Genomic DNA, 12,799 nt, shown 5'->3' on the forward strand with positions numbered 1-12,799 from the left:
CTTAGTACATTTTTTTATTAAAATTGTATTTTATCATCTTTATGTTTGTTACACTAAAATTAAGCCAACAATGTAATGTATGAATAAAAAAAAAATTTTGCTACAAAAACAAGTGCCCTAAGCTGCAGCTATCAAAGTTTGCGCTGTTTGAAAGCAAGTCATCTCTACATGATATTCTTGCCTTCCGGCTATTTTGCCCTTCAGGCATTTTGTTCGTGTAATGACACACTCAGACACACTCCTGAATCCAAATGCATCACAAAAACACCTTGCTGTCAGTGTCTAATTCCCTGGTAGTCAACCTGGGTGGCTCTTTAATCACTGTCTTTTGGCATGAAGTCTCACTTTGTCTTCAAAATTGCTCTTTAACAGTTTCCCTCTGAAGCTCGCCAGTTGTAACAGCTTTCAGTATCATTGTAAATCACTTCACCTTGTTGTGTCCCTACACAACCGATAAAACAGTGTAACAGAGTTGTCTAAATAGGATGACCACTTAACTAGGCAGCTTAGGTTAACATGCAATTTATTAGTAGACACATTTCAGCGTGATAAAGCAATGAAATCCTTAGATTATTTTACCAAAACCCAGTTTACAATACATGATTAACAATGTTTATCATGTTGCCAGCATTTAAAACCATTTTAATGCTACAAATTGTCCATAAACGTCTTATTAAAATAACACAAATGAGTAATATAGTACAGGCTCTCATCATTAAAGTGTACATATTCACGATGTACATATATATAATCAGCACAAAACCCTCTTGTAGTTCCATAGAGTGATAGCTTTGATAAAAACTCGTGCCCTGGAATGGCCATTTGGCTAAGAGAGATGCTGGCAGCTCTTACCTTCTTGTCACTCAGTCCAGAAACAGTGTCAATGTACTGCTCCTGGATCATGAAGGCTGCCAGGTTGGCTGTGTAGCTGGCCAGGAAGATCACGGCAAAGAAAGCCCACACCAGCACCATGATCTTACTGGTGGTGCCTTTGGGGTTTTCAATGGGCACTGAGTTGTTGAAGACGATCCCCCACAGCAGCCAGACCGACTTCCCAATGGTGAACGTCGGTCCACCTGGATCTGAAATGGAGAATATTTAAGTTGGTTGCCATCACTCTTGGTTGTTAATTAATTAATTAATTTATTTTATTGAACAGTGGTTTACTTAACATACCTTAACATAACTTAACATATTTTTTCTTTAAATAAATTCAATAATAATAATAATAATAATAAACAATTAAGGATAAAAAAGGTTTTAAAAATCTCTGTTAATATTGTAAATTATACACGGAAACTTATTACTGCACATTACTATAATACCAAAGGTAATAATTAACATCAAACTATTAAAAAGTTCAAACTATGAAATTCTGCTATTTCTTTTAGATAATATAATCAACACTCAAATAAAATGTATTCTTTATAAATTCGTACATTTATTTTTAGAATTAATTAAAATTACTGAATAATAATAACTATTTATTGCAATGATAATAGGACATTATTTTGAATATTTTCGAGGTCATTGACATAAATTAGATATGTTGTATTTTGAGAGATCTTGTATCTGTGAGATATGTATTTGGTTTTTCAGATGGATAGGACAGACAGCGACAATCCATAGGAAAGAAAAATCACAAATACGATCTCCTTAATATCTCAGTTGCTTCACCTACACAGTGGTGAGATTTTTTCAAATACGCCGTACTTTCGCCGCATAAAATCCCAATTTCAGGAAGCGAAATATGCGGAGCATGATTTCATAATAGTAATAATTTTCGTTGCAAAAAAGTCACATATATCTTAGCAGAAAGTTGAAAAATGTTGCGTTTACTTCACACAAGTAAATCGCCATTATTTCCCAATGGGAACCTTATGAAGTGACGTAATTGCGTGACGTGAACATCATCTGTGAAGCCCGCGGTAAAACCAGGGTGAAGGATGCAAATCATTCTCATCCCCCAACAAAAATAAGCACAAAAGACCGCGCGAAGCAGTTACCCGGTGTGTTACATGACAGTGGGGGCAAATTATTTTGAGAGAGGGATGAGGATGAGGATGGCGAAGAATAGTACCAAAACCTTACAGTTGTAAGTATATTTGTAGTATGTAAAATAATTTACGTTGCAGTAAGAGATTGCACTTTGCAATTCCTGTAAAACAGCATTTGTATATTTGTGTGTATATTTTATTTGTATTCATTTTTACAGAAGTTGTTGAATATTCCTTTTGTAAAGCTAGAGAACTTGTTTGAATGTTTTGTAAGTTTGGGCCATGTGTTAATTAAGGTCTGAAATAAAACAGAATGAGAACTTAAATATTCTGTGATTTAGTATGCTTGCTTATCATAGGAAGTCATAAGAAATTACTCATTGCAGTAAGGTAGTAGCCTAGTGAGAACAGGGTGTTGGGGGGGGGTCACCTTTTTTTCTCTTTTCATCAAACCGCAGTTTTTGCAAGTTCCCGCAATTTCATCGCATAAGATTGCAAAAATATCCCACATATTCCATCGCATTTTTTAAGAAACCTGCTGCAAAATCAAGGATTTTTGCCCGCAACAATCACAAAAAAATCTGCATATTTCTGGAGGGACTGATCAATGGTTACAATTTATGTTTAACTCGGTTCCCGAAAATTATAATCCACATGTAAAACTATGTGCAGCACATTTTGCTGAGGACAGCTACCTCAATCTCAATCGGTTTAATGCCAGATTCGCACAAAGATTATTCCTGAAAGATGGAGCAGTTCCCTCTTTGTCTGGAGAAGGCATTGTTTATGGACCACAACCGATAAGTGTATTTTATTATTTAAGTTGGAGCGTTTAACAGTTTCTGTAACTTATTACACAAAGGACAACGCTGTTTAGCTTTGTTAACTAGATGTTAGGGCTGTGCAAAAAAATCAAATGTGATTTTCATGCGCATCTCGTCAGTAAAAACGCTCCTGTGATTATAAGTACATCTCCAGCACGCGCGTTCTTATACTTTCTATGGTTCAGATCAGGATTGCCAGGTTTTCAAAACAAATCCTGCCCACATGCTTCTCAAAACTAGCACAATCACGTTTCTAGTAGGGCAGCGCGCGCTCAGCTGCTGTCGAATCACAACACAGGAACCGCTGTCCCAATCAGAACTCGTTACGCATTTCTGAAGGAGGGACTTCATAGAACAAGGAAGTCATCAGCACGTTTTTATGACAGTGAAAACAGCGGTATACAGATAGGTGAATTGTGTGGAAAATACTGTTTTTTTTTTTTTACACGCGAAACATGAACACGTCATATTGCACATTGTAAACACAATCAAAGCTTCAAAAAAGCAAGAAAAACGGGACCTTTAAAAGAATCTCAAACTGTGCTTATATTCCGAAGTCTGCATTGCAATCAAAAGTCAGATTTCTTAATATGAACTCAAACTTTTCTCATCAGGCTCCTCCAAAATCAAACTATCTCTTACTCTTATCTATACTGAAATGTCTGTTATCTCATTTGTATTGACTCAAGGAATTCATGAAACAAAAACAAGATTAGTTTAAGTAAACATAAATTAGAGCTCAATAAATTTACCTGAGCTATAAAAGCATAACCATCTGAGTAATAAAGCGTTTCTCTCATACATGAATTATCTTTTCCCCTTGCTTATATTCTGTCAAACCTGACATCTGTCACAGTTCCTGAAGTGTTTGCAGAACACTGACCTTTGGCATTGACCAGACTGCGGTTGTAGCCCACAGGACTAAAGTATTCGAAGACGAACACAGTCACTGCCACGACTGTAAGACACATGACAAACATCATCACCCACACCGCTGGGCTGTAGGGCTCTGAAAGAGGGACAGACAAACACAGATCAAGCAAATGACGGTATTCCCAAACGACTTGGTTTTTATTGTAGTAGGACTGTGAGACCATTTTTAATTTGTAAATGATGCATGCAAAATGAGGTGCAAATTAAAGTCCGCACGATTCATATGCCATTAAACAAGAGGAACACACACGAGTAAGACTGCACTGTGAATATTTATAACTACATCTTGTTTTATGAAATGACAGTATGCTGTTGTGTTTTACTATGAATTCTGGCTTCTGGGAAAGTTTATTGTTTGCAATATAATGGAAAAATGTGCAAAAGGATTTATGGGATGACTAACTGACTACATCACTGAAAATAATATAGTGTCAACATTGGAAACCAGTACTTTTATAGTTAGTTAAGAACAACTACAAGGTTTATTGTTATTAACTAATACTGATCAAATAGAAATATCAGATTAAAAACTTGAAAGTAAGTAATGTTGGTGTTGGTAACTAAAATATGTTTGTCGAAGAACAAAAATTACAAAATTTGGTGGGGGTGGGGGGGGGGGGGGCTAAAATACTAAATTTACACTAAAATTAAAATATAAATAAATATAATCATATATAATAGTATATTAATAATATTAAAATATCAAACAATTAGGCACAATTCTTAAGTAATGTGTGATTTCTAAATAATTTCTTCACAGGAAATGGCGGATAAAAATGCATTTCAGTTATACTGTAGATGCTCCACTGGTATATGATTTAGCTGTAAAAACATGATCAGCTGTGCTAGTTTTTTATATTTCTTACCCAGGAAGGCTGACGGAGACACGGTTCCATTGCTCCTGGCCACCATCACACTGATGCCAGTCTCCACAAACGGCACAGAGAAGTCGATGATTTCAGAGCGCTCCTCATTTATGGTCAGAGAGCCAATGGCCATGTCCGCTCGCTTATAAAACACCTGAGAAGATAGATGCAAATATATATACTGTATATATACTGAGTTTAAGTTCTGCATTCTGCATAATTGAATGTGTCACTTGCTGTTTTTAATTCATTGTAAAATTGCAGTTTCTGCGTGAAAATGTATCTTTTTTACCATGCATATTTATTTATTTTTGTATATCCAAAAGAGGTTAATTAAAAAATGTCTACAAATCTACAGCAGAAAGTCAGTCATGTTGGTTTGGAATGATTACATAATTTTCATTTTTGGGTGAATTGTGGATTTAATAACCGTAAGCATGTTTTTTTGTTACTGTGCTAGTCCTGTAATCACTATGGGAGTGAGTGAGTGTGTGTGTGTGTGTGTGTGTGTTTTACAATCCAGGCTCTCTCTCTCTAGTTAACCCACATCATCCATAATGCCCGAATGAGCACAATAGTTTTATTGCATCCCAGAAAAAAAAATGCAATAAATGCAGGACAAAGCAAAAGCACACATCACAGTCTGAAACTCTTTAGATGCCACTGTGCATCAAACGTCGACTTGCTTGATGGAGATGTATATTTACAAGGTTGTTTGTGTCATTTCAATGCCAGTCACGTCCGCTGGAATGAACAAGCTTTTAGAGCAAATTCTGGAGTCAACCGTGTCTCTCTCATATAGACTTGGTTTTCTTGTTTAGCTTGACATCAAAGACGCTAAATAAGTTATAGAACTAGTTTGCATTAGAATCTGCAAATGACATTTAAAGCATTTGCAAACCATTTTACTTACTATATGTACAATGTAGTATTTTATTTAACAAAATGGCACTTGATTTTATCCATCAAGAATTGATTGGATGGTGAAAAATTGGTATTGAAATGACTAGTTGGAGGAGAGGAGTTGAAAAATGAGAGGGAGGGGGAATGTTGACATTGAAGTAAGATTATGCAGAAGACCATTGAATCCTTAAAAATAAGACCAGCCATGTGTTTTATGAAAGTAAATTGGGTGAATTTAGTTTCATGAAGTTTTCTCACCTCTCCGATCATACCGTTCCAGATCCCTCGTACCAGCTTGCCATGTTTGCCGTTGGTGACCAGGTAGAGGTCGTAGGAGAACTTGATGTTGCGAGAGAGCTTTTTCAGGATGTCTATGCAGAAGCCTTTGCAGCATAGTTTGGTGTAAGGCTCAGTGTGTCCGACTATCCTGTGGGAACACAACGGGAACTTTATCAAGTTTGAAAAAAAAATACAGAAACTGTACAAATAGAAAAAATCAGTTAAACGTTTTCTCTTCGCATTTAGACGTCATTAACATAGAACTGTAATTTTCAATGGCAGTATTCACAAGAATTTGAAATCCAAACCTACAAGGACCAGTGATGTAGAAGATATTGGTGCTTTACTCAAGTATATATACTTCTGTTGACTTCTACTGTACTGCATATTAAAGAGAAATTTGATACTTTTACTTATTATATTTGCAACTAAAAGAATCCGACAAAAGCTCTCCTGATCAGTCATAGCAGTATTCGATTTGCAAATTATTTTATAATCAGATTACTTCCTTTAAATATGTCAATGAGGTGTAAATGATGCATTTCACAAATCTGAATCTAAATCTCAAGAAGCACAAGCACACTGTAAACAGATCTCAATGAATCGCCACAAAATTGTAAGTCTGATTTCTTTGAAAAGTAACACACCATCTCCCCACCACAAAATGAATCAGTGAAAAAAGCACCACCAATAATGGATGGATGGAGAACTGCAAGTGTTTCTTTTTTGGCTGGTGTGGCCTAGTGGTTAAATATCCAAGAAGGCTGATGGTTTCAATTCAATAAGAGGTGTTTTATGAACATGAGCTGTAACAGGCAATTTCACAATGTAAGTGAACATGGTTCAGTCTGAATGCTTTTAAAATATCTCTGAATGTTAAGACCAAACCCAAACATGGATGTTTAGTCTTTAGGTGCAGCTTGTTGTACGTGAGAAGTTTTAAATAGGTCAGACACGATACAAGAACAATGTCTTGTATATAATCTATTTGCATCCGTCATTAGTTACTCAGACTTGTTTTGTAATTATGTTCAGTGCCAATCCATTTGCCACCGCCAACAAATAAATACAAAAAGGGCCATTTCTGTGCAGATATCTGAAATGAAAAACCTTTCAGTGGTGGCTGTGCCTCATTAACATTACATTGCTTCCTCAGTCTTGGCCTGTTTCCTCGATTATGAATGTCGAGTCGAAACTTACATCCAATCATGAGTGATTAACGACAGCTCCAATAAATCCATTCACACGGTTTAACGGCAGTGGCGAAGGCTGTTTGTGCTTTTCTACGGCCAGACAGGGAATAACACTGCATTCTGAATGTGTAACAAGGAGCCTTTATGGTTATAGTCTCTAAATAGCATCAATGTACACATGACAACACAAGAAAGTGTCCTCTGGGAGAACCTAAAAATGGCAAGTAACTAAACAAGGGAAGATTACAGGAGCACTGATGATGAGACATGGTGAGAGGACGTGTGACGTCAGCAATGAGTGGGTGGATGGGTAGTGGCCATCACCACAGGTCCTAGTGTTTCGTCGTAGCTGTGGCAGATGGAAGGACACAAATCCAACTCAAATTAATCACAACCAAATAAAGATGGAAGAGAAACGGCGTGTAGGATCACTAGGCTGAGCTCACATCAGATAAGAGCTGTTACTGTACAGAGACTGTACATACTGCCATCAGGATAAAACTGGGGCTCAGATACTTTGTTCAATTAAGATTTATGTAATTTTTTTCTCAGTCCGAATGATCAAATCAGATTTCACATAGTATTTACATAATTTGTTAATACAATCGCATTAGATCAGGTGCTGCAACAAGAGGATTTCATTTACCTGCAGGCATAACAGTGACATACGATGTAAATAAAAAATAATACAATAAATTCAATAAATAAGAATAAAATCAAGTATATAAATACAAATAGACAAATGAGTGTTTCACACAATAATAGTCACAGTTGGGTACATACCTCGGTTTTGGGGTCATGGTTCGATATGATTTCAGTACAACAGGAAATGTATTTTTTAATTTATGTTGAACAGACAACATGTAGCATGAACAGTTGAAAAAAAAAAAGATTTTACCAGTAAAATACTGTAAAAATCCTACAGTAAAAACCTGTTAACTGGTTAACAGTAAGTTTACATACTATATTCGGTGAATAAATGTAATTACATTTTACATTTTACAGTAAAATACTATTAAAAATACATTTTTTTGGAAGTCATTGTATAACTTACAGTGAAAAACCATAAATTGACACTCCCAGAATTCCCTGAATGACACTTCATATTTTTTTCTTATCAGTTTTGTACATTATAGTTTAATCTTACATCTGAAGTTGTTAAATTAATGTTTATTGCATTATTTCAGTATCGTGTGTCACCATGATGGGGTTTAGTGTTTGTGTGAATGACACTGTGCACCTTCTATATATAAGTATTGGCCTCCTCAGCTCATAGAAAAGCTGTTTGTCATGAGCTTTGGTTCATCATGTGACTTTCTCATCACCACCCATTTTTGGTGGTTATCAGTGCATTACAATGGTTCAAAACAGATATTAACACTTCAGTATGTTGGTTTATTAACATTAAACCAGTTAATGAAATATGGTATGTGAATTTAAGTCTGTAAAACCTAAAATGTTGCTACCATATTTTTTACGGTGAACTTCTGGAAATCACAGTATGGTATTTTACTGTAAATGTCACTGATTCTTTTTACAGTGTAGATTGTATAATTTCAAGATTTAAAGCAAGAACAGAATGGTCTGACTTAAGATTTCGGAAAATATACCACGTAAGACACCTGCACAAAACAAAAACAGCAGACGGACTAAAACACTTCTGTGAAAGTGCGTCCCAAGTCATGTTATGCACTATTTTATGACGTTTTTATTAGTAAAAATAGTGTGAGTAGAATGTTCACACTGAAAATTCCAAAAAGAAAAAGTGAACTTTGAACACCCAGATGATGCACTTAACCTAAAAAAAAAAATATTTATTGAATGTTGGACACTTGACTGAACTGTCACAGATTTAATTACATATCGAAGGGGGAGGGGCTATCAGACTCCGATTATGAATGACAAAATAACTTTATATAATTCATACACTACAGGGTTGAGTACATAGTTCATATTTGAGTGCATAGAGTATGAGTACATAGTGTATAGTACGTAATTTGGGATGCAGCTTACTTTAATATGCATTATATGGAGGTAAGAGGAATAGAAAATGACATCAAAACATTTCTGAACATTCAGCTCTTCTCAGAGATACAATAAAAACGTGCTTCATTTCCTTAAGCAATGTTATTATAATGAGATGTTATGTCATTTAAACAACATATTTTCTCATAATAATGAGATGTTATGTCATTAAGACACATTAAAAAAAATTAATGACATTGTTCATAGCACGGGATTGGTGTCATTTATTGATGTACAGTTAATCACAGATACTTTATCAAAACATTTTATCCACAGTCTACAAACATTGTGTATGAAAGTGCTGTATTTCGACGATTATTTCATTATTTAAAAGGGTGTGTGCAAGTCTACAATCTGCAAGATGGCAGCTGAATGTATTTAAAAATCAAATATTATTTGTATCGCTATTACAAGCAACAGCAGAATTGTTTTTAGAAAACATTGTTTCATGGGGGGAAAAAAACATCCCCACAAGAAAACTGTACAACATTATTGGTTGACAGTAATGTTATTCCAGGATCAACCTGATGTTGATACTAGAATAAATTCTATGTGCAGGTGCTCTGATCTGTGGTGCTCATGAGAGCAATGCATAAGTTGAGTCGGACACCTACATTTCCCAATCCCATCCCCTTCCTGTCCTCCCTCTAAGAAGCAGAAAGTAATTACAGAAAGATCAATATTAAGTGCAGATTCTTGCTGTTGTAGTGAGGAAGAGCATCAGTTTCAGGGAGTGGGTTAATGCATTAACAAAGTAGTAGAAATGTCCATCCAGTTCACATTAGTGAGACGTGTGGCAGAACAGCCATCCAAAACACTTTCACTGCTACATCAATAGGTTCACTTACTCAGAGAAATTCAATCGATACGCTTTAAATGTTTCCCGAGCATTTGTGATTTGAGCTAAAATGTGAGCTTTTAGGAGCATTATTTTGGTTCAGCTTTCTACACTAGAGCATTATTTGTTTTCAGAGCTCCAGTTCATTTCACAGTGCCCAAGGAAAAATAAAGAGTACAGCCTTCAGCCAACTATAATTACAACCCTGGAAAACAATAGCAGGCCTCCATATTGGTTTAACATGGACTGCAGGCAATAAAGCAAGCATGAACGCTCCTGTGTGTGTTTCGGTGTGTGTGTGTTTTTGTAAAATAAGCAGTATAGAGCTGGATTAACACATTTCTTGAAGAAAATGCGAGTGATTGCAAAGGCATTGCTAGGTGGTTGCTAGAGTGTTCTGATTGCTAGGTTTTATGTTTCAGCTGTTGCACCTCATGTGCACACTGTATATTCAATGCAAACAGCACAGCCTGTTCATTATCAAAATAAAATAATCAAAATAAAAAAAAGTTACACTAGTAAATTTAAATAGTCTGTTTTACAATCCGTTCCATTCAATGTATGCACAGGACCACGGTGGTACATTTGAATAGCATGAAGTACAAATCCTAGTTTAGCCTTGGTTCAAATACACTGCGAATATGGAAACATTTGGATCTGTGGTGAATGAGAGAGGTCGGCTACGTGTACCCAAATATACTTTTACTTTTGCTTTAAATTAGCCTGTATTATTACTGCATGAAAAGAGGTGTATACGGACCAGTAAACTCCTGTACACACAACAGATTTTTGGAGCAATCTGGGAGAATAACTAACCATACACAGGAATTACCATGGGTCCATTTACAGCCAGATATGTACCAATTCGTATGTATGTTACTGAGGTATTCAGTGCATCATCCATTTGTTGCCATGGTAAGTAGCCCACAGATAACATTCTTTTTCAGGGAACATTCACACATTTGTGCCACTGTGCCCTCCCCTTTGAAACAAAACCCACCCCTAAACCAGACAGCTATTGCGCCACCGCGCAGACTATCCTCAAAAGTCATTTCTCAAAAGAAGTTACATCGTGTCAATTTCTGAACCGTTTCAGGTAACATTAATCTTTGTAGTGCAAACCAAAGTTTATGACTTTGTTCAAACACATGCCTTAGAAAGCAGTATAAATAAAGATGGAAAAAGCATGAATAAAGGAGAGAAAAAAAGAAAAGTGTGGAAGAGAGATGCAAAATGCAGAGTGCTCTAATGACACTCTACGCTCTCTAACCTTTCATGTAACCTCTTGACTAATGGTGTGTGGCATAAAGGAGATTAGAGGCAATGAGTCACAATAAACTCCCACCCACATGATAGCACAATCATCACTATAAACCACAACAACTATTGTTTTAGGCTGGGACACATCAAGCCGACTTTAAAGAACTAGCAGCAACGAAAGCCGACGGTGTTGTCACCTCGTGTCGGCAACGTTGGACCAAAAAGCTGCGATGGAAGACACCGAACAGACTGCAGCCGACAGCAAACTAACACGTGCATTCTGTGCATGCCTGAGAGGAATGAGCTGTTCATATCAGCAGCTATTAATAGTATATATTCATCATTCAAAAGAAGAACCCAAAACAAAGATATACAAGATAAACGCAGTTATACCAGTCCCTCCAGAAAAACGCAGATTTGTTTTGTGATTGTTGCGGGCAAAAATCCTTGATTTTGTGGCACGTTTTCTTTAAAAAATGCGATGGAATATGCAGGATATTTTTGCAATTTTATGCGATGAAATTGCGTGAACTTGCAAAAACTGCGGTTTGATGAAAAAGAGAAAAAAAGGTGATTCCCCCAACACTAGACTACTACTACTACTACCTTAATGTAAAGAGTAATTTCCTATTACTTCCTATACGCATACGTGAGCATGCTAAATCACAGAATATTTAAGTTGCAATCTCTTACTGCAACGTAAATTATTTTACATACTACTAATATAATTACAACTGTAAGTTTTTGGTACTGTTCTGTAACAAAAAAGTGCAATCTTACAACTGTAGAGGTGCATCAACTTCTGAATGAAACCACAACAGTGTTAGTAGCCTAGTGAGAAGGGGGTGTTGGGGGAATCACCTTTTTTTTCTCTATTTCATCAAACTGCAGTTTCCGCAAGTTCTCACAATATAATTTGGCTCCACTGTCATGTAACAAATCGGAAAACTGCTTCGCGCGTTCTTTTGCGCTTATTTTTGTTGGCAAATAAGAATAATTTGCGCGCTTCAAGTTTCACCCTGGTTTCACCGCGGGGTTTGCAGATGATGTTCACGTCACGTAATTACGTCACTTCATAAGGTTCCCATGGCAATAGGGGGAAAATTATGAAATCATGCTAGCCCCGCATATTTTGCTTTCTGAAATCGTCAATTTATGCGGCAAAAGAGCGTCATATAAAAAAAAAATGCGACCCCGCATAAATATGCGGCCTTTTGCTGATTATGCATTAAATCAGGCGATCGCATAATCACATTTTTCTGGAGGGACTGATATACGAGTTGTAAACAAAGCAGCTCTTGCTTACCATTTTGAATATCTGTAATGTTAATAACTTTAATCATTTTAAGCGGCTCATGTTGTTATGAAAACATTCTTGTATTAAAATGATTGGGAAAGATCACAACATTTAAACAGCCTTCTGTCTGTCCCTGAAATGAGCGACACCTGCTCCACTCACCGGTCTCGAGTCCTACGGAGGAGATTGGAAGGATACAAAAAAGGAGCGACTACAGCGAAGGACGAGAGAGGACCAGTCCTGGGTTTTATTTTGTGTTTTAGTTTTGTTTGTGCACGGCTGTTGCGCTGTTTTATGTTTATTTGATTATTAAAGTTTTGATTTGAATGTTCGCCGGTTCCTGCCTCCTTCTTCCCATGATTATGGAGTTTGTATGCCGTTACA

General features: G+C 36.3%; 1 protein-coding gene across 1 annotated transcript in view; it reads right to left on the reverse strand.

Moving 5' to 3' along the window:
• Nucleotides 1-12,799, reverse strand: part of LOC127941447 (glutamate receptor ionotropic, NMDA 2C-like) — a 67,966-nt gene that overhangs the window by 5,710 nt on the left and 49,457 nt on the right. The window contains exons 6-9 of the mRNA XM_052536490.1: nt 5,782-5,950; nt 4,621-4,774; nt 3,705-3,830; nt 853-1,082 (exon numbers count right to left, since the gene is read on the reverse strand). Of these exons, the coding sequence (XP_052392450.1) occupies nt 853-1,082; nt 3,705-3,830; nt 4,621-4,774; nt 5,782-5,950 (679 nt within the window). The remainder of the gene's footprint in view (nt 1-852; nt 1,083-3,704; nt 3,831-4,620; nt 4,775-5,781; nt 5,951-12,799) is intronic.

This window comes from Carassius gibelio, chromosome A3, assembly GCF_023724105.1.
Source record: "Carassius gibelio isolate Cgi1373 ecotype wild population from Czech Republic chromosome A3, carGib1.2-hapl.c, whole genome shotgun sequence".
In the NCBI taxonomy this organism is placed as follows: domain Eukaryota; kingdom Metazoa; phylum Chordata; class Actinopteri; order Cypriniformes; family Cyprinidae; genus Carassius; species Carassius gibelio.